This window comes from Pan troglodytes, chromosome 5 (assembly GCF_028858775.2).
Source record: "Pan troglodytes isolate AG18354 chromosome 5, NHGRI_mPanTro3-v2.0_pri, whole genome shotgun sequence".
NCBI classification, from domain to species: Eukaryota; Metazoa; Chordata; class Mammalia; order Primates; family Hominidae; genus Pan; species Pan troglodytes.
Genome location: NC_072403.2, coordinates 150,264,230 through 150,291,397, shown reverse-complemented (window position 1 = coordinate 150,291,397; position 27,168 = coordinate 150,264,230). Strand labels below are relative to the sequence as shown.

Sequence of the window (27,168 nt, the reverse complement as noted above, 5' to 3'; positions counted from 1 at the left end):
GTTTGTTTCTTAATTTTCTGGGAGTTTGGGTGATTTTATCTTTTGTCTAGGAAGCAAAACTGGAGACTAAATGCAACTTTATTTTATTTTATTTTATTTTATTTTATTTTTTGATATGGAGGTCTCACTCTGTCGCCCATGCTGGCGTGCAGTGGCGCAATCTCGGCTCACTGCAACCTCCGCCTCCCAGGCTCAAGCGATCCTCCCACCTCAGCCTCCTGAGTAGGTGGGACTACAGGCACATGCCACCACACCCAGATACCTTTTTTGTATTTTTGGTAGAGACAGGATTTCACCATGTTGCTTAGACTGGTCTTGAACGCCTGAGTTCAAGTGATCCACCCACCTCAACTCTCCAACATGCTGGGATTATAGGTATGAGCCACCACACTGGCCTAAGTGTAACTTTCTATTAATGTTTTGTCTGTTCTTTAATGTCTTGATACAAGGAAGTTTTTTCTTCTGCTGCAGGGAACTAATGAAGCACTGCAGTTGTGACTTGCCCCTCACATGTGCCATTTATGCCATTGCACTTAGCGACCCAGTTTTTCACAGCATTGGCACCTTCTGGTATTCAAGGGTCTTCTCTCAGTCATTTCTGTTTTTCTCCATTAACGACAAGGTTGTAAGCATTTGTAAGTTTGCAAGCATTTATTTAAGTTTGTTCCTCAGTAGGGGAAGTGTGTTTTGATCATTCAGATGTTTTATTCTCTGTTTTGATTAGATAAGGTTCCCAATTTTTTCTTACCAAAATAGAAGTTACATTGTCCACAATATACCTACATTGAATGTGTGTCAATAATGCTAAAAGTGAACGTTTTATACTTTTATGCATAAAATGATAGAAGTTTTTAATGTGTATGTGTGTATATATATGTGTGTGTATATATGTATATATATGTGTATATATATATGTATATATATGTGTGTGTATATATATATATATGTATATTTGAAAATAACTTTTTGAGGAGAATAACCATTCAAAAAGGTCAGTGCTGTAAGACTTTAAACTGGCAGGTAATTTAAAACAGATCAATCAATAACAGATGTTGTTATATACTTTATTATTTTATGGTTTCTCATGATGTGTTAATCAAACACACCTACACTCTAGAAGGAAAAAAAGAAGTCCCATGATGTGGCATTCCAGGTTTGATTGTAAAATCACTTGAAATGTCTGAATTAAGATCAACTTTAAAAAGTAATTGTGAAATAGAAGCAATTCATCTTTAACAACAGCAGTGCTACTGGGTCTCATTGTGGTAAAAGTACTTTATCATTATAAGGCGTTTCATTTTTCACTATAGTTGTATGTCACACCACAACAATTACCACAGTCTATCCAAATTGTCAGCCTCCTTGATTGAAGAAAAAGCTTTTCATTCAAGAAATCTTTATTAAGTCACTTATTTCATCACACAAGGCAAGAAATTAATGTTGATCTCTGCAAGATGACCAGATGAATGAAACATACTCATTACCATCACCACCTACACGCTAATGTAGAGTGGTTTTGGTGACCAGAGGATATATTTGAAACACTTCCAAAATTTTGTTTTGTTAAATAACACAGAGTGATTCTTTCAGTGTGTTATTAAATTTGCATTTGCTACTCCAGCTCATTTGAAAATGAGATCAAGGTGCTTCCTTTGGAAGGTGGAACTTGGAAAACAGCCTTACTGTGATAATGTGCTTTCCTTCCTTTTTTGCCCTTCAGCATTCATCATCATATGACTGGCTAACATTATTAATACCTTCTTATCATTTTACAACAAGCTTCTGGAAGAAAGTGCATGGTGTCAGCTTGCTTGAAAATAACATTGCTTTGCTTGTTCTACTACTCTACATTAGGGGAGAATTTCGATCGCCAGGCCAGCCTTCGGCGGTCTCTAATTTACACAGACACTCTGGTAAGACGACCGAAGAAAGTCAAAAGGAGAAAGACTATTACAGGAGTCCCTGACAACATACAGAAGGAGCTAGGTATGGCTCATCAGAACTGTATTCTGTTGCCCCTCACTGCTGCTCGGCCTTACTGCGCTAACCTCATTCATGGTGCTTATAAAATCGATACATTCTGATAGCCGTTTGGTGCCCCAACGGGCCAGCTTCCTTCCTGAATGAGGCATTAGGTGCAAATCTTAACATCCCATGGAGAGAGAGAGTTGATTGAATTTTGGGGAGAAGGTACAAGGAGAAGGAAGAGCTTACATGAAAACGATTAACTGGGATGATAGAATTCATAGTTACCTCATCATTGTTATGTGACATGGAACATTGGCTATTCCCACAATTAAATTTACTTGTCATTTAGATCTTAAGTTTTCATGAAACAGAAGTCATTCTAGGACGTCAGATTATGAATATGGACTTTCACTATAACTATAATGACACTACTGGTGGCATTTTGTCATCAGAAACAACAGTCTGGGATTATTGGTAAATGTCAATAAGATAGAAAATAGTCATTTATGTTGGATGGTGCCTTTATTACTTTCAGTGAAACAATTTCATAGCTTCTTTATCCTTAATTCTTTTTGTTCAATCTGTGTTTGGCTGGTGAAGAGGGTTGTTTAATTACTTACCCATTTTGTTTCTGGTTATCATTATAAATGCTTTGGATAATCCCTTCATTTTCCTCTTTCTAGATTAACTTCCTCTCACTGTTTTCTAATAGGGCCCATAATACCAGAAGGTCTGCAGAGGCACCATAGCATAGCTCCTGGGTTAGGACTAAGGACTCCAGTGCCAGCCCGCTTGGTTGAACCCTAACTCTGCCACTTGCTCTCTGGGTGACCTCAGTTAACTTCATCTCTCTGAGTCTACTTCCTCATTTAACAAACGGGCTTGGTGATGTTAATAGAACCTACCTCTTAGGGTTGTTTGAGGACAGTTTGTGCATGTGAGGCCCTTGGTACTTGGTTAGTACCTGGTACTGCCATAAACGTAATAGCTACTGTGGTCATTATTATAGGAAACTTAATACTACCTGTCTTGAAATGTGTCCTTTCCTCTTTGGCCAACCTATGGACTTATTTCCTAATAGTTACTTTCACCTGATGTTTTTATTTACTCTCAAAAGTTACACTCTAGAAACTCAGAGTCATTATTTCTAAAGTTTGCAGTTAGTCTTTTAGTCAAAATGAGTGTAACCAGCAATAGTGATATATCTGTGATAGCACCTTGAGGTTGTATGTCAGCTTCTGGGTGCTACAGACATTGTGCTTCTCTGTTTGTTTTCCCAAACATCCCTGATTGAATGCCTTGTATTAGAGAGCACAGACTCACTTTTCTTTAGCTGGCATTTTCTCCTTTACTGCCATCCACTTTTGTAGTATATATGCTCTGCCTTCCATGCTGTAGCAATAGTCAGGTGAGAATAGCAATGCTCTGCCTTTGCCGCAGGCAGCCACAGTGACCCAGATGGTATACAGGTGTTCGCCCTGTTCTATCATGGATTGGTTTATTACAAACAAAGGCAAGACTGCAGCAGCTCCCGTGGGATTGTGAAGTCTGTCTTTGGTTCGTGCCCCACATGCTGCTGCTATTAGTGGCCTGGTTCCTCTGTGGCTACCTGAGGTCTCCAGGCACCTTCCCTTAACCTACCTTAAGGAAACATGTGTGCTTTCTCTCTCTCCTCTCAGTTTATGCCTTATTCTTTCAGACTCTTTTTTCCATTCTTGAAGTGACAGCTAACTAATTCGGAAGCTAATCTGTACTCATATGTTCAGTAGATAGTTAATGGAGTAATTTCCTAAAGCATTCCAGCAACATTTATACTTTAACTGGTCTTTTTAGGAGATGTGCCTTCAAGGAGTGACTTTAAAGACAGGCATTTAGGCCCTTTGTAAGATCAGAAGGATAGTGTGGCCCAAGTAGAGATGCACATACACATAAGTATTCCATATGCATTGTCTGTATGCATATGTAATATGATGTCTAGAATGAGAGTTACAAATTTTTATCACTTTTATTACTGAACCAACCAGTATGGAAGCCAATAACTCAGTTGTTTCTTTGATCTTACTAGAATGTTCTGGCCAGCTAGATAAATCATATCTTTTGTAATGTTAGTATTTTTTAAATCAGTGATTAAAATCTCTGGAATCCACGTTCATTTCTTTTACATGTGACATGGAACTGTCACTAATGCTGGAGGGAAGAAAATAGCTTTCCCTGCATCATCTGGGTTGTGACTGTTGCCAGACACGAGACAGTCAATATCATTACGGTCGATGACATGACCTGGATTAGAACTGGAGGTCAACTGAGACAACAGTATCTAAGAGCTAGTTTTTTTAAAACAAAAAAGATAATTAGACAAGGACTGTAGATTTATAGATAGGCTAGTTGGAGGATTACTGGATAGAATGAGGAGTTAACATTTGTATACAGTTTTATTTAGCAAAAATATTGGATTACATATTTATTTGTTCTGTCCTTTCAGGACTTCTGGTTGATCTTGCCTTTTTTCCCAGTATTTTACACTTATAAGGACTCTGGTTTGGAAGTCTTAAACTACCAAGGTAGTATATCTAGGTAATGATTATCAAATCATACCTAGGTAATGATGATCAAAAATAGACACTTTATATTTTCTTTAAAATTAGTCTTCTTCTAGATATAAGACACACAAGGGAAGTATAACAAACAAATTAGACAAAAAAGAAAATGATGTCCCAAAGGAAAGGCATTCACTAGGAAAGATGCACCCTGTCCAAAAGACGTTGCCCAAGTTGCCAGCGGCTTTGGATTTTTAAAAAAATCTAACCAGAGAGGTACTTCCATGAATTAGAAAGGATTTATATTATCCTTAATTATATGCAGTTTTTACTTCAAAATCCACAAATAATAGACTCTGGAGACTAGCCAATATATAACACTTTAAAATCAAGGTATGATATTTAATGCTTATTTCCAAAACTTATCTGATAAACTAAAATTTGTTGCCTTTCGTTTCAGTGAATTGGACATTTTGAATTTTTTCTTTTATCTTAAATCTGTACAGAAATGTATCTGAACATCATATTATGAGGTTTCATCTTTTAGAATCAGATAGGATTATTTTGTTGATATATATATATAACACTTGGCTACTGAACTTATCCCCATACATATTCTCTAAGCAGAAAAGGCCTCATCTAAAGGAATCCCTTTATTAATAATTTTTGGTAGTTTATACTAAGAAACTATCTACTTGACAAGACTTTTTAAAAACTCATAGCCTAATCCTTAAATAAACTAACTTGTAAATATTCAGCATCCTTAATTACATATATTTTTTAGAAATTCAAAATATTATTAATAAAAGAAAAAGTATAAATAATTATTTCTGTACATTATGTCTTAAAATCAGATAAATCCCATCAAGTTTGAGCAGCACCTAAGTGGTCTACACTTGTTTGTAGTTGTCTTTTTGTAGTTTGTTCCATCCTTTAATCTGTAAAGACATACCTCAGGGTTATTGCAGCTATAGTTCCAGACCACTACAATAAAGGGAATATTGCAATACAGCAAGTCACACGAAATTTTTGGTTTCCAGTGCCTATAAAAGTTATGTTTACACTGTGCTGTGGTCTACTAAGTTTGCAATAGCATTATGTTAAAAAAAAATGTACAGTGTAAAAATACCTGATTGCTAAAAAATACAAAGGATCATCTGAGCCTACAGACAGTCGTCATCTTTTTGCTGGTGAAGGGTCTTACCTCAAATTTGATGGCTGCTGACTGATCAGGGTGGTGGTTGCTGAAGGTAGGAATGACTGTGGCAGTTTCCTAAAATAAGACAACAGTGACATTTGCCACACTGACAGATCCTTCCTTTCTTGAAAGATTTCTCTGTAGCACGTAATACTGTTTATTGACATTTTACCGACAGTAGAACTACTTTAAAAATTTGAGTCAATCTCTCAAACCCTGCTGCTGCTTTATCAACTAAGTTCATATAATATTCTGAATCCTTTGTTGTCATTTTAACAATGTTCACAGCATCTTCACTAGTAGAGTCCATCTCAAGAAAGCATTTTCATTGCTCATCTGTAAGAAGCAATGCCTCGTTGTTCAAGTTTGATCATGAGATTGCAGCAATTCAGCCACATCTTCAGGCTCCACTTCTAACTCTAGTTCCTTGCTGTTTCTACCACATCTGGAGTCACTTCCTTCACTTCAGTCTTGATCCTCTCAAAAGTTATCTACGAGAGCTGGAATCAGTTTCTTCCAGACTCTTACTAATGTTGATATTTTGACCTTCTCCCATGAATTAAAATTGTTCTTACTGTGCTAGAGTAGTGAATCCTTTTCAGGTTTCCAACTTACTTTGCTCAGATCTATCAGAGGAATCACTATCTGTGGCAGCTTTGGCCTTACAAAATGCATTACAAAATTAAGACTTCAAAGTCAAAATTACTCTTTAAGCCATGGGCTGCAGAATGAATGTTGTGTTAACAGGCATGAAAACTTTGTACATCTTCATCAGAGCTCTGGGGTGACTAGGTGCATTGTATTTTGTGTGTGTGTGTGTGTGTGTGTGTGTGTGTGTGTGTATATATATATATATATATATATATATATATATGTATATGTGTATTTTTTTTTTGAGACAGAGTTTCACTCTTGTTGCCCAGACTGGAGTGCAATGGCGCGATCTCAGCTCACTGCAACCTCCGCCTCCTGGGTTCAAGCTATTCTCCTGCCTCAGCCTCCTGAGTAGCTGGGATTATAGGCATGCGCCACCACGCCTGGCTAATTTTTTTGTATTTTTAGTAGAGACAGGGTTTCTTTATGTTGTTCAGGCTGGTCTCGAACTCCTGACCTCAGGTGATCTGCCTGCCTTGGCCTCCCAAAGCATTGGGATTACAGGTGTGAGCCACTGCCCCCTGGCCTAGGTGCACTGTAAATGAAAGAAATCTTTTTTTTTCTGAGCAGTAGATCTCAACTGTGGACTTAAAAGTATTCAGTAAATCATGCTGTAAGCTGACATGCTGTCATCCAGGCTTTGTTGTTCCATTTACAGAGCACAGGCAGACTCTATTTAGCATAATTCTTAAGGACTCCAGGATTTTCAGAATGGTAAAAGAGCATTGGCATCAACTTAAAGTCACCAGCTACTTTGGCTGTAACAAGAGTCAGTTTGTCCTTTGAAGCTTTGAAGACAGGCATTGACTCCTCCTCTTGTAGCTTTGAAAGTCCTAGATGACATCTTCCACTAGAAGGTCGTTTCATCTACATTGAAAACCTGTTGTCGAGTATAGCCACCTTCATCAATTAACCTAGCTAGATTCTCTAGATAAATTTCTGCAGCTTTTCCGTCAGCATTTGCTGCTTCACTTTTATGTTATATAAATGGCTCCTTTCCTTCAACCTCATGAAACAACCTCTGCTAGCTTCCAGCTCTTCTTCTATAGCTTCCTCACCTCTCTCAGCTTTCACAGAATTGAAGAGAGTTAGGGCCTTGCTCTGGATTAGGCTTTGGCTTAAGGGGAATGTTGTGGCTGGTTTGATTTTCTGTCCAGACCATTAACACTTTCTCCATATCAGCAATAAAGCTGTTTTTTTATTTGTGTATGTTCTGGAGTAGCACTTTTCATTTCCTTCAAGAACTTTTCCTTTGCAGTCACAGCTCGGTTAACTGTTTGGCACAAGAGGCCTAGCTTTTGGCCTATCTTAGCTTTTGACATGCCTTCCTCACTAAGCTTAATCATTTCTAACTTTTGATTTAAAGTGAGAGACATGCAACTCTTCCTTTCGCTTGAACCCTTAGAGGCTATTGTAGGGTTATTAATTGACCTAATTTCATTATTGTTGTATCTCAGGGAATAGAGAAGCCCAAGAAGAGGGAGAGAAACTGGGAAACAGCTGGTCAGTGGAGCAGTCAGAACACACACAACATATATCAATTACATTTGCTGTCTTATGTGGGTGTGATTTGTGGCATCCCAAAACAATTACAATAGTAATATCACAGATCACCATAACAGATCTAATAATAATGAAAAAGTTTGAAATATTGCAAGAATTACCAAAACGTGACACACAGACACACAGTAAGCACGTTAGAAAAATGGCATCAATAGACTTGCTCAACACAGGGTTGCCACAAACCTTCGACTTGTTAAAAAAAAAAAAAAAACAAACCCAGTTATCTGCAATGAACAATAAAGCTAAGCACAGTAAAACGACGTATGCATCTATAGCATTCATCTGTTTCCTATCATATTCTGAAACTTTATACTGTGAAAATATTGGAGGGTCTGTTTTGGGAATAGAATTTTGGTGGTCCTTGTGATAAGATATATTAGTTTTTTCATATGCTTTTTAAGGTCTTTAGGAAATGTTTTTGTTTTAATAAGAAAGTTATACTTAGCTGTAGAGGGTGATAAAATAGCTATATTTCTATTTTTTTTACATGCCTAGAATGGTTTCACATTTAAAACTGCTACCCAAAAGTATCAGGATTTTGTTTATGCTACTTAAAGACAGTTAAAAATCTACCACTAACTCCATGCAAAAACTAGTACAATTTTGAAAGAAAAAAAATGTATTTGTTTATATGAGTTCAACTCCAAACACTCAAAACTCATTGTTGAATGGAATGAGATATTTTGAGTGTTTGGAATTGAACTCGTATACACGGATACACCGATACCAGTCAACTTCCCATCTTCTAAATTACTAAATGGCAAAATTTTGCACCTCCTCAAAGTGGGTTTTTCTTCTGTCCTGCCCTTTTGCCCATTTCCCTCTCTGTGTGGGACAGCTTCGTGTGTGTGTGTGTGTCTGTCTATCTGTCTTCAGTGAGTGAGTACTTGAAAGAGGGTAGAGAGAGGAAATAGATCATCTTCGCTAAAAATACAAGTATAAAAATTCCTCTCCATCATCACAGTGAAGGAGAAGGCTTTATGCCGGGATCCTTCCTTCCAGGGTGCCATCTCCTTTGAGGTTGATACAAGCACAGTGCTGCCATTTCAGTACTACCCTCTGCTATCTGAGTGAGCAAAAGGCATCCTATATCCAGTCCATGCCCTGGTTAGATTATGTGTTGGGAGAGGGATGCCTTAGGAACCCCATCAGTCCTAGGGTCGCATCCAGGTGTCCACTGACACAGAGGGGTGTGCTTGACTCACGTTGCTCAGCAAAGCCCGTGTTGAGATAGATACTTTTGGGTCCTTGTTGGATGGAGATAACATAGGGAGAACTATAGTTTTACTACTATTTTTAGAGATTCGATTTGTCTTAAGGATTGACTTTTTTTTTTCTCAGTACACTTTGGGTAGGTTCTTGTCTTTGTGATTTTTTTTCTTTTTTCTCATAAGCTCTGTTCTTTCCTGGGTAGCTTGAAATCTAACTGATTACACTTAAAGTTTACCTCGTCCACGTCCCTCTCTGTTGGCCCTTCCTTGTGTTTCTTTCTTTCTTTCTTTCTTTCTTTTAACGTGCTATTCTCTGTTTGGTTGTAAAACTCCAACGAATAAATCATACTAATTTGAGGAAATGTTCACTGGATCAGTTCCTGCCGGTTTCCCCAACTAGAACACAACAGATTGCTGCTGAATTTTGAATGTCACCAACAGAGAGATAATGGCTTCAGATGGATAATGAAATGTTTGGAACACAGATGGGCCTGTAAATCAATTTTCTTTGCCTTAGAATTTCCTTCTGACATAAAGAATTAATGTAATTAACACTGTTTTATACCAGTACCCCTCAAATATGGTATCTCTGTGGCCCTATTGTTCAATTACTACATTCATCTGCCTTTGGGAAAGATGTGTCACTGCTTGATAGATGGTCTGCACAGTCACCCAGTGGGCGAAAGGCTACCTTGAAGACTTTACTGAAAGGTGATTATTTCAAAGTAAATCCTCCTCTGAGCCCTCGGCAGCCTTGATCTTGAAGGGATACCCTGAGAATTCCATACGCAGCACTCAAGCCATAGGAGGATTGGAGGTACAAATTAAGAGAAGTACCTGACATTCATGACAATAATTTTTATTTTAGAGCTATCATTAACTTTTTTAATGTACTTAGATACCTACAGGAGAAAGGAAATTAAATCAAATAGAAAATTTTTTTTAAAATTCTGTCAGAGGGGTGAGGGTACACGTGATGAACTATGGATTTTATTTTCAGGTAACAAGCCTCTTTCTGCTTTATCTCCAGCATCAGGCACTGGCCAAGATGATGTTGATGGCCACTCAGTGTACACCCCTGATCACTACTCTACACTAGGAAGGTTCGATAGCTGTCGGTCTGCTGGGCAGCGCTCAGAAACCAGGGACTCCAGCTGTCAGACGGAGGATGTGAAGGTCGTACCACCTTCCATGAGGAGAATCAGGGCACAGAAGGGGCAAGGCATTGCTGCCCAGATGGGCCACTTCTCAGGTTCCTCTGGCAACATGTCTGTGCTGAGCGATTCTGCAGGGATCGTATTCCCTTCCCGCCTTGACAGTGATGCTGGCTTCCATAGTCTTCCGCGTTCTGGAGCAAGGGCAAACATTCAGTCCCTTGAGCCGAGGCTGGGTGCCCTCGGCCCTGCAGGAGACATGAATGGCACTTTCCTCTACCAGAGAGGTCACCCACAAGCAGATGAAAACTTAGGCCATTTAGGAGGTGCCTCAGGGACTGGAACACTTTTGAGACCCAAATCCCAGGAGCTGAGACACTTCGAGAGTGAAAATGTAATGAGCCCAGCGTGTGTGGTTTCTCCTCATGCAACCTACTCCACCAGCATCATCCCAAATGCCACACTGTCTTCCTCTTCCGAGGTCATCGCTATTCCCACTGCTCAGAGTGCGGGACAGCGGGAAAGTAAAAGTTCTGGCTCATCACATGCAAGGAGAAAATCCAGAGACCACCTCATCTCCAGGCATGCTGTGAAAGGTGATCATCAGTCTCCCGGTTGCCACTGGAATGAGGGCCATACCACCATTCTTTCACAGGACTTAGACCCTCATTCCCCTGGTGAACCCACACTGTTGTCCCTCTGTGACTCAGCCGTCTCTCTAAATGCTCCAGCAAATAGGGAGAATGGGTCCCAAGCTATGCCGTATAATTGTAGAAACAACCTGGCCTTCCCAGCCCACCCCCAAGATGTGGATGGCAAGAGTGAATCTAGTTATTCAGGGGGCGGAGGGCACAGCAGCTCGGAGCCCTGGGAATACAAATCCTCAGGTAATGGAAGGGCATCCCCCCTGAAGCCGCATTTAGCAACTCCTGGCTATTCCACTCCCACAAGTAACATGAGCAGCTGCAGTTTGGACCAAACGTCCAACAAAGAGGATGCTGGGTCACTGTATTCTGAGGACCACGATGGCTACTGTGCATCTGTGCACACTGACTCTGGACATGGATCTGGGAATCTGTGCAATAGCAGTGATGGCTTTGGGAACCCCAGGCACAGCGTGATCAATGTTTTTGTTGGAAGAGCTCAGAAGAACCAAGGGGACCGGTCCAATTACCAGGATAAATCCCTATCAAGAAACATCTCTTTGAAGAAAGCAAAGAAGCCTCCCCTGCCACCCTCCCGGACAGACTCCCTCCGCAGGATTCCCAAGAAGAGCAGCCAGTGCAACGGGCAGGTGCTCAACGAGAGCCTGATCGCCACACTCCAGCACTCGCTGCAGCTGAGCCTCCCAGGCAAGAGTGGCAGCTCGCCCTCCCAGAGCCCCTGCAGTGACTTGGAAGAGCCCTGGCTGCCCCGCTCCCGGAGCCAGAGCACAGTTAGTGCTGGCAGCAGCATGACTTCCGCCACCACCCCCAATGTCTACTCCCTGTGCGGGGCCACGCCATCGCAGAGTGACACAAGCAGCGTCAAGTCAGAGTACACGGACCCCTGGGGTTATTACATTGACTACACGGGCATGCAGGAAGATCCGGGGAACCCGGCAGGGGGCTGTTCAACCAGCAGTGGGGTGCCCACTGGGAACGGGCCAGTCCGCCATGTCCAAGAAGGGTCCAGAGCCACAATGCCCCAAGTGCCCGGTGGTTCAGTCAAACCAAAGATCACGTCACCAGAGAAGTCACACAGAGTCATTTCTCCATCCAGTGGGTATTCCAGCCAGTCGAATACACCCACAGCACTCACCCCTGTGCCTGTGTTTTTAAAATCAATGTCACCAGCAAACGGGAAGGGGAAGCCCAAGCCCAAGGTACCAGAAAGGAAGTCCTCTCTGATATCTTCAGTATCCATTTCCTCATCGTCCACTTCTCTTTCTTCTAGTACTTCTACTGAAGGAAGTGGCACTATGAAGAAGCTGGATCCAGCCGTGGGCTCTCCCCCGGCTCCTCCTCCTCCTCCTCCTGTTCCCTCTCCTCCATTCCCTTGTCCTGCAGACAGGTCTCCTTTCCTTCCTCCCCCACCTCCTGTCACAGATTGCTCCCAGGGCTCTCCTCTGCCTCACTCTCCTGTGTTCCCCCCTCCGCCGCCAGAAGCTCTCATTCCTTTCTGCTCCCCACCTGATTGGTGCCTTTCTCCTCCCCGCCCTGCACTGAGCCCCATTCTTCCAGATTCACCTGTGTCCTTGCCATTGCCCCCACCTCTCTTACCTTCCTCGGAACCCCCACCTGCCCCACCTCTTGACCCCAAATTCATGAAAGACACCAGGCCGCCTTTCACAAATTCTGGCCAGCCAGAATCCTCCCGGGGATCCTTGAGGCCGCCTTCTACCAAGGAGGAGACCAGCAGGCCCCCCATGCCCCTGATAACCACGGAAGCATTGCAGATGGTGCAGTTGAGGCCCGTGAGAAAGAACTCAGGCGCTGAGGCGGCACAGTTGTCTGAACGAACAGCTCAGGAACAACGAACTCCAGTTGCTCCACAGTACCACTTAAAGCCATCTGCTTTCCTGAAATCCCGAAATAGCACAAATGAAATGGAGAGTGAAAGCCAGCCTGCCTCTGTGACAAGCTCGCTTCTGACGCCTGCCAAGAGCTCGAGTCAGGGTGACCATGGCAGTGCGGCTGAGCGTGGTGGCCCTGTGAGCCGCAGCCCTGGAGCTCCAAGCGCTGGGGAGGCAGAGGCTCGGCCCAGCCCCAGCACCACCCCACTCCCAGACTCTTCACCCAGCAGGAAGCCACCCCCCATTTCCAAGAAGCCCAAACTGTTCCTGGTGGTACCACCTCCGCAGAAAGATTTTGCAGTGGAGCCCGCAGAGAACGTGAACAAAGCCCTCCAAGCTGTGCCCAGCCCCACGACGGGAGAGGAGGGCTCTGTGCACAGCAGGGAGGCAAAAGAGAGTTCTGCAGCCCAAGCTGGCTCTCATGCCACGCACCCTGGCACCTCGGTTCTTGAGGGAGGAGCTGCAGGATCCATGTCTCCCGGCAGAGTGGAAGCCAATGTCCCCATGGTTCAGCCCGATGTCTCACCAGCCCCCAAGCAGGAGGAGCCAGCCGAGAACAGTGCGGATACTGGGGGCGATGGGGAGAGCTGCCTATCTCAACAGGACGGAGCAGGTGAGTCTGGCTTCCTGGCTTCTCTCTCCTGTGCCCTCTGCCCATATGCAGCTGAACCAGATAGGGTTGTTGAATGCTCACACGTGGAAAGAACCCAGGTAGATCAGATTCCTGTTAAAGCTAGCAGTATGTAGGCTTCCTGTGTTAAAACACAGATTAAGTTACCAACTTTGCATTTTGTTATTATTTTTAAAATCTAGACCTAAAGGCATGGCAGAAAATAGGGGGATGGAGATGATCTGCAGCAGGCTGGGTATTAAATAGCAATGGGTAACATCTCCCTTCCGAAGAGCCGCGCAAAGAAATGTTGCAACAAAATTTAAGAGAGATGCCATGGGCGTTCCATACTTTAACAAAGAATGAGCTCTGGCTCTCAGGCTAGTGTCATTTCCTCCCTTCTTTGTAAACTATCAAACTACAGACCCACGGCATCTCCCTGTGGTTCTCACATTGTCGGGAATGGCAGGGAAGCAGCATATTTAGAAGCTTGGCTGAGGACTGAAATTCCAGTCACTTGTGCGTCTTGTGTGCCTGCCTGCTTTCTGTAGCTGGGGTGCCGGAGACCAACGCAGCCGGTTCATCCTCAGAGGCCTGTGACTTCCTCAAGGAAGACGGGAGTGATGAGGTAATGACCCCCAGTCGACCCAGGACCACAGAAGACCTTTTTGCAGCTATTCACAGGTATTTCAAACTCCTTCCTCTGACTTTAATCTACTGTGTAATTCCTTCTTTCCAAGCAGCACCTCAATTTACTTTTCTTCCTTGAGGTTTCTTCTGTCACCCAATCATAACTCCTTAACTTTACTGTTGATTTTTTAGTGGGTTTCTACAGTTTTATTTCCTCTGGCTCCAATTTCTGTTTTACTTTGTCTCACTGATTTTTATGACATTGGGGACAGTGGCTCAATGTGATACGTTCTGGTAGGCGCTGCTCTTCCTGGCAAGGAGCGCAGTGTGGCAGTCATAAGACAGAGTATATTAGCAAGAGTCGGATTAAAGTGACTGACAGTGCAGTCAGGAGGAGGAATGCTATGTTCTGTGGACTTAGGATGCACAGACTAGCTCCATGGGACTCTCTTCCTAAAGATGTTTTAGTTTATTCTAATTTTTTTCATTTTACAGAAAAACCACGATTATATAGAGCAATTTCTTTGGCTGCTTAAGTGTTTCTATAAAAGAGTACGGCCCTTTAAGCGGGAGCAAAAGAATGATTTATGCTTGTTAATATACCACTAGTGCCATCTACTGGCATCAGAAATCGTTGGGTTTAAAAACAAACAAAAAGGGTAAAATTTTCACAGTAATGGTCTGAACTGTTACACTTTTTATATGTGGTCACCTTTAAGAGTAAATATGATTTAGCACTAAAGTTTTACTTACTGCATCACTTTTCTGATTGGAAACAGCTGAGTACTCCCACACAGTGTCATTGTAAAAGCTGATGACTGTATATGTGCAACTACGTTAAGCCGTAATGCTGTATAAACCTTTTGCTTCCTTCTAGACTTCTCTACCACGGTATTTCCAGGTAACTCTAATGAATGTCCTTATGCTGCCAAGGCCTTATTTTGCCCTGAATGAAGATCCTTTCTTTTTTTTTAACCTCCTGAAACAAAGCATCCTGTAGAATCATTTGATTCTGTGTGTGAATGATCTTATGTCAGCACTGCTTTCCCAATTCTTGGACTCTCCCTGAAAAGACTGTTGCATAAGATGAAAAACATAGTGCTGTACCTACCTGAAACTCTTCATGCAACACATTAACATCTAACTTGGTGTGGGGGGAACGAAGCCGGTGAATTAATGTTCTTGTCAAGAATTATGCTCTTTACGTCGCTCCTCTAGTGTTGGTATAATAGATCCTAAAGACTGCCCCTTTTAACATGGACTGGTTTCTTCAATCTCATTAGAAGTGAAAAGGTAGCTGGTTGTCCAATTATTTCTCAAAACAGAGAAATGATAAATGATGCATCCTTTGAAACTTCAGTGGTGATTCTAGAAGTTCCCATAGATGTTTCTAACTCTTAACCACGCTAGACACATAAGAAGCACTCAATAAATATTTCCTGAATTAAATGAAACCAACTGGTATTTAACCATTAGAAGATTCTTCCAAGACTCAGAGTATTTCATTTAGTATGGAATGCACTGGGTTGCTAAATATACGGGCATATCTGTCTATTTATAATAGCCATCCACAGAGAAGATTTGCGTAGCCTGGTTGTTCTGTGTACTAGATACTTGGTTCCAGTGAGGAAACCCAACTGTTGTGGGTCCAAATTACTGCGTATTTTTTCCCCAAAAATATGCCAAAGGCCTCTTCTATATTTTGGCAACCTTCTTAAGGCATCGAAAAATGTGTTGTTTCTCTTACTAGGACGTTACATTGACTGCAGATGTAGAAATCGGTCAGTTGGTGTTATTCAGTGCACGTATGAGAGAAGTGAAAGCCAAGTAGGCCTTAGGAATGGATTGCAGAGAGAGAGTGAGGACATATGCTAATTTCTGTTGTAGCGTTGAGAATAAATTAGCAGACATAGTAAAAATCCATCTACTGTCTGTGCTTTTTTAGGGCTTTATTTTTATGTCCTTCAGCGCTTAAGCTCATAATTTAAAATAAAGAATATCTAAGTTGAAATACAGCTTCCAAATTTTATAATGCAAATTAATTCGCTTCAGATTTAAAGCCAGATGGAAAATGTAGAACACCAGTTGAGGTGTGAAGTTTTTATATTTATTGAAGTAATTAGTTTTAAAATCAGTGTTAACTGTTTAAGCACTTTTTATAGCTGTCTTCATTAAAAATACATATTCGTGTGTGTGTGTTGTGTATGTATATGCAAAGAATTTGTACATTTAGATTTAATTATTTTAGTGGGCACCTGCTCTTGAGAGATGACAGTGCTTTCATAAAATCCCATCTTTCTTCCTTTTTTTTTTTTCTTTTTGATACAGAGTCTCACTCACTCTGTCACCCAGGCTGGAGTGCAGTGGCGCGATCTTGGATCACTGCAACCTCTGCCTCCCAGATTCGAATGATTCTCTTGCTTCAGCATCCCAAGTAGCTGGGATTATAGGCGTGTGCCACCATGCCCGGCTAATTTTCGTATTTGTAGTAGAGACATGGTTTCACCATGTTGCTCAGGCTGGTCACCCCATCTTCTTTCTTAATTCTATGTCTACAATTAAAGGTCATAGTTTTACTCAAGTTTAGTTGTGACTTGTTTAATGGATCTCAGCATACTCTCACCGTTTAAAATCTAAATTACAAATTAAGTCACCAGCCAATACCTAAAAGAATGAAATGAGCAGAGCTGCTTTGGGGAGTAGACCATGTAAGTGGTGAGGCCATGTGCTATAAGCTCAAGTCCTAGTTGTCATACTAACAAGTTACCTTTTCTCAGTTACCTTTTCTGAAACCCAAAGTGGTTGGACTAGACCATTTCTAACGTCTTTTCTAGCTCTACAGTTTCGAGATGTTAGGATGTCTGTAGTTTTGTCAGCCGGTCCTAACTCTTATCAGGGCAGACTGCTCTTGTTAACTACTGAGTGGGACCATGAAACCTGTATGGTAGGCCATGTTCTGCAGTCCCAAAGAGTCTGGTGCCCTGTCCACTCTGGCCACCCTTCAGACCCTGTATTGGGTCCTTACCATTTCCCAGCCTCTGCTTTAGTGGCATCTTTTTGACCAGAAGAATGGCGATGACGCCAGGAACACCAAGCCCAGGGCAGCCAGCATGGGCCCATGCTGCCCTCTGTCTTGCTGTGTAAGCCACGTAAAAACTAAATCCATTTTCTATGTGACATTCAAAGGTTTGTTAAGCACCTGCTCTATGCCTGACCAATTATGGCTATCACTGCATTCATGTGTACTGACAAACTGTGACCTATATACTGTTATTCCCCTTTTTGTGATAGGAAAAATACACAGTCAGAAATGTTAACTTGTCCAAGGTGACAGAACAAGGAAGCTTTAGCAGTGGGAGTTATGTAGCTAGCTTCTTTATTTCACTTAATCTTCACAAACCTGTGAGGTTGGTATCTTATAAGTGAGGAGGCATGGCATGCATGGGTAATTTGTCCCAGGTCACACAGCAAGAGGTGGGAAGAGTCTGGTTTCAACTCTTAATCTGTGTGTACAGATATCATACTCTCAACCTTTCCCTGCTGCATATTCTACAATTTTATAGCAGGAAAAGAGATATACCCACGTCTTTATTCTATTAACTGTGTTGAGTTTCCTTAAAGCAAGTTCTCCTGCACTTAGCTAAGAGACACAGACTGAGTTGTTGTCATGAAGAGACCAGCAAGGGGCCACTTGGCTCACTGGCTTTATCATCTCTTTGTCACTGGCAGTGGAAAGCACATTGAACAGTGAGGTTCTCAGAGACTCAGGACAAGAAATACCTACAGGAAACCTTCAGCTTTCTTTGATTGCCCCTTCGTCTTCCCCACCCCACCCCACCCCTCACATTTTCTTGATCAGTGCAAGGTTTGCTGAGTCGATCATGAAGCAGGGTCTGGCATGGAGAGTTCGCTTTTGTTTTCTGGAAGGCTGGATTTTAGAAGTTGGCACATGGTCCTGGAAGAGCTGAGGAAGACTGGTCTGATGGCAACTTCTAGAATAACTGAGAATGTGAAGCTGAGGAGTTGTTCTAGGACCTGGAGTGGGGTACATCTTAGTACAGGGGATATTCTGGCATGGAACAAGAAAAGGAAGCATAGAAAGAAAGGAGGGTCAGCATGTGAAATTCACTCCGGATCAGCCCGTCTAGGAGAGATCAAGGAAAACTGGCCATTATTAAAACTTTTGGTTCTATCCAAAGTAAGTTAATACAGTGTCTAAGATTTGTTTCAAATAGGGAGGGTGGAGACAAAAGAAGGGTGACCGTAATTAATGATTATCATAGGTGAGTTATGGGCTCATGCGGTCTTGCAGTGAGCTGTTCTCTTTTGTGTGGGTGTTTGAAATTTTCCAAAGTTAAAAATAAATTATTTGCCAGGCACAGTGGCTCACGCCTATAATCCCAGCACTTTGGGAGGCCGAGGCAGGCGGATCACCTGAGGTCAGGAGTTTGAGACCAGCCTGGGCAACATGGCAAAACCCCGTCTCTACTAAAAATACAAAAATTAGCTGGACTGGGCGTGGTGGCACGTGCCTGTAATCCCAGCTACTTGGGAGGCTGAGGCAGGGAGAATCGCTTGAATCCGGGAGGCAGAGGTTGCAATGAGCTGAGATTGCGCTATTGCACTCCAGCCTGAGCGACAGAGTGAGTCTCAAAAAAATAACATAAATTATGCATTTATTACTTTTTCTTTTTTTTGAATAGAGATAAGGTCTTACTGTGTTGCCCAGGCTGGTCTCGAACTCCTAAGCTCAAGTGATCCTCCCACCGTGGCCTCCCAAAATGCTGGGATTACAGGTGTGAGCCACTGTGCCCAGTCAAAAATACATTTTTTGAAAGTGAATCTTAAGTAGATGGTGACCTGAAGATGCGATAAGAGCAGAGTGGTTGTGGCTGACAGCCTGTGGTCCCGTGGGAATTAACCTTCTTCTTAATGTTATTAAATCTCAGATCCAAAAGGAAAGTCCTCGGCCGTAGAGATTCAGATGATGACCACTCCCGAAACCATTCTCCCTCCCCGCCCGTGACACCCACCGGCGCTGCCCCAAGCCTGGCCTCTCCAAAGCAAGTGGGGTCGATTCAGAGAAGCATCCGAAAGAGCAGCACCAGCAGTGACAACTTCAAAGCTCTGCTGCTGAAAAAGGGCAGTCGTTCAGACACCAGCGCCCGCATGTCTGCAGCAGAGATGCTCAAGAACACAGACCCTAGATTCCAGAGGTCGAGGTCAGAGCCTTCCCCAGATGCCCCCGAGAGCCCGTCAAGCTGCTCCCCAAGCAAGAACAGAAGGGCGCAGGAGGAGTGGGCCAAGAACGAAGGCTTGATGCCTCGGAGTCTGTCCTTTTCCGGCCCCAGGTACGGCCGCAGCCGAACGCCGCCTTCTGCCGCCAGCAGCAGGTACAGCATGCGGAACCGGATCCAGAGCAGCCCCATGACCGTCATCTCGGAGGGAGAAGGGGAAGCCGTGGAGCCTGTGGACAGCATAGCCTGCGGGGCTCTGGGCGCTGCGGAGGGATGTTCCCTGGACGGACTGGCGAGGGAGGAGATGGACGAGGGCGGCCTGCTCTGTGGGGAGGGGCCTGCCGCCTCCCTGCAGCCCCAGGCCCCCGGCCCTGTGGATGGGACAGCCAGTGCAGAGGGCAGAGAGCCCTCCCCACAGTGTGGCGGTTCTCTGAGCGAGGAGAGTTAGGGCCAAGAACGTAACTCTCCCAGGTGACACGGGGGGAGATGAGCAATGCAGCACTCTAGGAAGCCTGCTAGGCGCCCTTCCCTGGCTCACCCGGGGAGCCCACTCTGCTTCTGTGCTGTGGGCCCCGGGGTTGCCAGCCCGGCAGTGTGAGTGAACGGTTATTTAGGACTCACCTGGCACTTGCCCTGTGGCTTAAGAACAAGTAGAAGCTTAAACTTCTGAAAGTGCTTCCCGGGGAAGATTTTTTTTTTATTTTTTTTTATTTTTTATTTTTTTGCTAAATGCTGGGTGTGTGTGTGTGTGCATTTTCAACACTTTTTAATTTTTTAAAAATACACATATACACAAACAACGTGTACAGAAATAGAAGAAAGCAAGCCAGACTTAAGCTTGGTAGAGTAACGGAGTCCTCTGGACTAGGCGGTAATTGCTTTCAGAGCATTACGTTTATAGAAATCAGCGAGTTCTGTAAGGAGAAGATGTTACTTCAAGAAAGAGGCAGTAGAGTTGCTGGTTCTTAATGCACAGAACACACAGATATATGCACACGTGTGCTGCTGAGGTGAGGCAGGTCTGGTGAGCACGGAGAGGCTGGGAAGGGGCTAAGTGACTAATTGGTTCAGGTACTTTTTTCTAGGGGAGGTAGACTGCTGCTTTTTTGTAAAAATGACAAACGTAGAAGTGGCAATGCTGTAACCTGGTGCCTGCTGCTGTGCAGCCACATACACACAATTGTAGCCTGATTTTTAGAAGTGTGGGTAATTTTTTAATGAATTTCCTCCTTGAGTAGCAGCTGAGGTCATTGACAACTGAAGTGATGGTGTGGACATAGAGAGAGAAGGGTTGGAAAGGAGTAAGTGATACACTGCTGGAATTTGTTTCCTGCCTATGAAATAAAATTATTTTTCAGAATTAAATTTGAAAACTTGCACTACAGAACTATGGGTGGAGCTTTTCCTTTTACAACAGTTTTTTTTTTTTTTTTTTTTTTTTTAACCAGAGTTTAAACTTCCATTAGGCAATTTCCTGTCACTTGAAATGTCAACATTTGCTAACTTTTGGATATCCTTTTGGTTACACCAAAGAAAAAGTTATGGCTATTTTTTTTTTCCTTGAACTGCCTACAGTATCATGTCCTAATTCAGAAAGATTTATCAAAATCTACTATATATTATCTTACTTTGAAGAAAATGCTGAATAGCTCTTGTTAGTCAAATAAACTGATAAAAATTGGTAGGGCCTGGCTATCAATTAGCCCTGGGAAATGAATTTTTAGATTAAAAAGGTTTTTTTGCATCATTTGGTTTGTGCGTTTTTATATTTGTTTATAAATAATTGAGTTGCTAATTACTTCTAATCTTCTCCAATCAGATTTTCAACAATTTTAGACATGGGACACAAGTGTGTGAAGTCTTTATTTTAATGTAATAATCTCATTACCCCCACCCTTACTCCCTTAACTTCCATGTACTTAGACTCCTTTATTTGTTAAATAAACTAGAGTATTGTCTTCTTCATTAGAAGGACCTAGGATGACAATGCGGAGAGTCTTGGTCTGAATCTAGTGCGACTACCACCTGCCAGCTTTTGGGGGGTATGGAAATACTATCTAAAAGTTGGACTGCATGGGTCAAATCATTATGAGACTTATAAACTAAAACTTTAGATACCCATTTAGAAATGTCTTTGAGGCAAAAACAAACCTAAAGAATGAAGGCTCTTTCCCTTCTCTGAAAAAAACAAAACACTGCTCTTCACACAACTGGAAGTCAAGACCAGAGATTTGGAGCAATTGTCTACTAATTTGGCACAAAGATCGTTTGTTCTTTAGAAAAGTGGCGTTGGCTTTTGAATATGAAATCTTCTCATAGCTGCCTAAAAAAGACTAGAATGTATATGGATATCAGAAACCTTTAATACATAATTTATGCAAAGATAAGATAAAGCAACATAACACTAATTATAAAACTATTTTTAAATCCCCATTTTTAATGAAAAATATACATTTGTATTTAATTTGCTTTGAATAAAACAATTGTAAAGTAAATATTTGAAACATTTCTTTTTATTTATACAGGCATTTTTTTTTGAATAATGAGATAGGTGTTCTTATACAGAATTGTTGAGTGTTTTGCTGGATACAAACAGAAAAGCAGTGAGACCAGAAGGTCTCTGGGGGAGGTGACAACCCAACAGAGGAGGTGGAACATCACAGACACTGGATGGCGCCATCTACAAGGGCAAGTGGAAAAACAAGTCCACATCGTGTCCTGTGGACTTTGGAATAAAATACGAATAACCTATCGCCTGGCAGTTCAGATGACGTGGCATGTGGAGAGACGTGAGAACTTCTTACAGGCATGGATGAAATACAGGGAGAGAAGAATCGAGACTCATCCCTGAAACATGGCACCTTCCATGTGGCTACTCTACTCCTTGGGGCCCGCTTCTGTTATGGACCGCATCTTAAAAAGCTCCACAGGGGTAGATCTGATGGCTCTCATACCCTCATACTTTAAGTTCCAGATAATCACAGAAGCCCCAGCCCTAAATTATTTCCACTTTATTTTTACTATCAGTGGGGAGAGAAACAAATGACTGCTTGGTCTGTCAGTTGGAAACAACCTCAATGTGATCTGCTTTCTGCCATCCTACTATTTCTGAAGAATCTTGATTGAACTCTTGCTTTTCCTGTGGGGGTGACTGTATATTCCTTAGGAGAATCACAGTGAAAAGGAGACGTTTCTGTGTCTCCGTCTTTCTCCCCACCCACCACTGGCACCCTGCTCTGTGGTGGCATCTTAGGAGGAGAGGGGAAAGAGTGGCTTTCTTGGTTCTGCCGTAGTAGGGGTTCAGCCTGCATGCGATGCTGATTCCATCATCAAATGAGCACAGCAGCATAATTTGCTTTGGCAGATGTGAGGATGTTGTTGGAGGAATGGAGGGTCATTTGAATGAAACATGGACCTGATTCTTGCGCCACTTTCCTTAATAAGCCACTCGGTAACTGTAATACAGTTTCAGTTGCCTGCTCTGACCTACCTTCCACAGCGGCCAGCCTTTATTCACAGAACAAGAGGTAGAGCAATCTGTAGTCATTTGTTCAGCAATGGGGGAAAAAAAGTCCTAATAAATGCTTCTCATGTGCTAGATAAAGACAAGGAGGCCCAAAGATAGAAAACGTGGTTGAGCTATCAGTGAGGGGCATGATCCTACTGCCAGTTTAGATTCTTCAAGAAGTAGACAGTTAGAATACCAAAGGATTTATTATTGGAGTAAGCACCTTTGAAAGGAAAAGAGGAAGCAGGACGAGGCAGGGAGAGCAGGCGAGCTGCCATCCCAGGGGAACTCTGGGAAAAAGGTCACTCATTGGAGGAGTCCTGTGTTGGACTGAAACAGTTAGGTCCTTGTACCATGGCCTTGCTTGGTCTTTGGCAAGAGGGCCCCCTTAGAAAAGCATGCTCTCAATTTCCATAATTTAGTGAAATCATTGGCCACCAACCCCTCCTGTCTTGAGAATAGCGTGACCTCAGCTTGAAAGCTAAGGTGGATCCTGGTGAAGTAGCAGCTGGTGGCTGCCAGCTACCCACACTCCTTGCAGCTGGATGGCATATCTTGTCTTGAAGGGGGATCTAAGTGGCACCACTCTATGCCTGCCATGGTCCACCCCTTGCCTATGTGGATCCATTTTCCCAAAAACACGCAGAGAGTGACTGTTCCAGGGCGCCAATGGACCTCTCTTCCTGAGGATAAATGTTGAAAGAGGAGTTTGGTAGTACCAACTATAGCACCTTCCTGCAAATGGTTTTGGAACCACAACTGGTCCTCATTACTCCCTGCTTCATTCTAAATTCCCGTCACCCACAACTGTCATCTTTGCTGGTCTTGGTGGCTTTTTTGATAGTATAAACCAAGCTCTCATTCCTGAGGGTCCTGAGCTCCTGGGAGCCAAACCCTTCTCAGACCAGGGTTGCTGCACTAGTCCATTCAGTTACAACTGGGCAAGGAGTACAGAGGGTGCCTCCAGTGGATCCGCTAAGTTCCACACACATTGCTCTTGCCCCTATCCTCTGACAGCAGGCTTGCCTCCTCTTGCAGTTCAGGGTCAATTACCCTTGACTAGATGGTGACTTCTTGCCTACTGGTCCCTGAACACAGAGTCCAAAGTGCCCACATAGTAGCAGCAGACTGTAGTTCAATGGGATTCTTGCAATATTGCCTAGAGAAGGTATACAGTCTCTGAGAACTAGGACTTCTGATGCTGTAGAACCTGGAGTTGTGGGCATGGGAAGTACTAAGTCCCTCAGTGGTTCGTTGGGTGTGATGGTAAGTGGGGTCACTCCTGCCTCCACTCCTTGGTTCTGAAATCTATATATTCCTGTTGTAGACACAGCATCATACAGGCTTTCTGATTCAATAAGTATACTGTGTGCAGGAGATGGTGGCACATCTTGGCAGGGTATTGTCTCCCACCTGGCACTAAAGCAGGCCATGCCAACATTCCATCAGTCTAGCAGCTTCTAGGTGGCGCAGTATGTGATAGGAGCAGTGGATCCTATGGCCACTGGCGAACTCTCCCTGATTGGGTGTTAACATGTATAGATCACATATTCAGCAAATCCACGCTGACAGTTCAGATGTTTTGTAAGTCCCTAGATTGTGTTCAGGACCCTGTAGGCCCGAAAGGAACCACATACCTAGAATAGGAAGTCTGTCCTTGTGTGAATAAACTGCTGGTGCTTCTAGGAAAGAATGAGCCTACCATAGTGAATTTGCTATCAAGTGACTAGTTGGTCTTCACAGCCTCATCAGGGTCTCAGCATTGGTATCTGTTGCTGGCAGGTTGGAGAGTCACAGTGAGCAGTGTCTAAGTTGGCCTTGGTAAGTGGGAGCCCATGTTGGTGGGTTCCATCCATAGCCTCCATCTTTGCCACCACTGCCACTTTGTGTGTGCATTTTACCAGCACTGAGGTGGGCACTGGCAAAAGCTAATAGAACAGGCTAAGTCATTTCATCTACTTGGTTGTTTAGTGCCTCTTCTGTGGTGGGTGCTATCTAGTGGGCATTAACATGTGATACAGTTTTTCAACTTCTGTGTTCACTCCATATGCCCATCCACATGCCTCTACCCCAGACCTCCTAATCCATGTTTTTTCCTCCCAAACTCCTGATCAGCTGGCAGGCCATTTTCTGCCATTTCCATAAATATTTTACCTGTCCTCCCTCACAAGGTGAATGATCCAGTGTACCTCAAAAAATTCTGCCCAGTTTTTGCAGGAAGATTGCAATTTTTTTCCCGCTTTTCAATGTCACCTTTGAGTGAGGGTCCATTTTCAGCTTGCAACTACAGAAGATAACTAATCAATAAACCAAGCCCAAGCATTCCTCTTCCTTCAGTGGATCATACAGGTCCTCCAACAACCACAGGGAGGGGGGATGTAGGTGCCACTGTGCAGACATGGCGGTTGGAATAATTGCTCTTGCAGTTTGCTTATGTCCTCCGGTCTGGTTTGGAACTGCTCCTGTACATATCATTTCCATCTTCCAATGGGCTGCTGCCGATCCTACTAGCTTATGACTTAGTGCTTCCCACAGGACCTAGTTAAGATGAGCAGTTCTGGATACAGCATCACTGGGTCTCAACGTTCCCTCTCTACCAGGGCCCAGTAGCACAGCAGAGGCTGTTTTTCAAAAAGCATATGATTCTCTCCTGTGGTTAGAACCACCTTGCTTCAGGGCCCCAGGGATCTGCACTGTGATTCTCTCATTGGGCCTTGTCATCTATTCCACACTGCATCTTTCCCCCTACCTCCAATACATAAGATCTGCCACATCACATAATTCAAGCTGCTAATTTCTTCATATCTGTCACTTCTGGTTCTACTTCTAATGATTACTCTTTTTTTCCTAATTATGGGCCATAATTTATATTTCTCTGTTTCCAGTAATTTTTTACTGAATGTTGGTAATTATGAGTGTTATGTTGTTTGTTGATGCATTTTGTTATATTCCTATAAATGGTATTGGGTTTTATTCTGATTCACAGTTAAGTTTCTTGAAATTAGTTTGATCCTTCCAAGGCTTGTCTTTAAGCTTTGTTAGGGGAAGTCCCAAGAAGCCTTTGGTCTAGGGACAGTTTGACCTCAGTACTAAGGCAACACCCTTTGGAGGACTCCACCTGATGACCCATGAATTATGAGTTATTTCTACTCTGGCTAGTGGAAACACAAACTTTTCCCAGCCCCATAGATGATCTGTAAATTATTTGCTCTACTACTTTCCAGTTACTCATTTCTTGGCTTAAGTAGTTTCTTCTAACACCTTCACTCAACCAAGGACTCCAGGGGACCCACTGCAGATCTACAGCACTCTCTTGTGTGTGTGCTGCTGCCTCCTTTCCTCTCACTTACTCACCTTGGCCTCCGGTGACACTGATCTCCATCTCCTCAACACAGCAGGACCACTGGTCTCTGGCTTCCCCCTCCCTGCTTTGCTGCCTAGAAACTGCCTCCAGGCCATTTGCTTGAGCAGTCACTGGACTCACCTCATTATTCCCCCTTCTCGCAGAGATCACAGTCCTGTACTATGAACTTTCAGTGTCTGAAAACCATTGTTTCATATATTTTGTCTGGGCTTTTAGTTGTTTAAGAGGGACAGGTAAATTGGGTTCCCAATTCATCATCATGGCCAGAAGCAGATGTTCACCCGAGGTGCTTAAAAAACACTGTTCAAGGCAATATTTATTGTGGTTTACTGCCCTGATTGGAGGAGAGGGAGTTTAGAAGCTTATACTCTTTCCCCACAGGTCAAGGAACAAATGTAGGGGTTATTCTGCCTGCCAAGGATGTCAGTCTCAATTATACACTCAGGGATTAGGCAGATAACCTGCAGGCCCAGGAGATCTGCTGTAAGCCAAACTTTGATTAGAACTACATTTACTTTCTAACCTCTGTATGCTCCCATTTTAATGGGAGGAGGAGGAACTGTAATGACTCTTTGGGTTTCTGGGTATCAGACGTTAACTTGGACCCTGACGTATCCAGGTATTCCTCTTTCCCCAGGGTAGAGCCACCTGAGTAAATGGCCATAGATCCTTTAGAAAAAGAATGAGGGGATCATTACTGTGTACACCTGCTGAAATGTTGCAGGAAACTTTCCCCTAGGATACAGTCACCTCTGCAATTAATGAGCTCTAGGTCAGAAAACTGAACTAGAAACTGGCAAGGAATCGTGTTTTTGTTTTTTAATTGGAGTGATCTCTCTCAGTCCCCTGCTCATCAATTCTTGCTCACTTTTGATTATATATAAAGCCTTACCCTTGTTGATTAGTCAGCTCTTTTGTCCCTAGGAATGCCTTGTTCTACCAACTATTTCCATGAGACTTCACGGGTCAGGACCCCTCGG

The 27,168-nt window shown here is 43.1% G+C and overlaps 1 protein-coding gene across 4 annotated transcripts in view; it reads left to right on the top strand.

Moving 5' to 3' along the window:
* NHSL1 (NHS like 1) overlaps positions 1–25,441 on the top strand; it is a 156,105-nt gene extending 130,664 nt beyond the window's left edge. For 3 of the 4 annotated variants that reach the window (XM_009452091.5, XM_009452096.5, XM_001171693.7), the window contains exons 5-8: positions 1,855–1,986; positions 10,162–13,452; positions 14,001–14,133; positions 19,029–25,441. In XM_009452091.5, coding sequence (XP_009450366.2) covers positions 1,855–1,986; positions 10,162–13,452; positions 14,001–14,133; positions 19,029–19,764 — 4,292 coding nt within the window. In that variant the 3' untranslated portion in view covers positions 19,765–25,441. The remainder of the gene's footprint in view (positions 1–1,854; positions 1,987–10,161; positions 13,453–14,000; positions 14,134–19,028) is intronic. The other variant, XM_527516.8, reaches the window with a different exon arrangement.
* Positions 25,442–27,168: the final 1,727 nt, after the last annotated feature.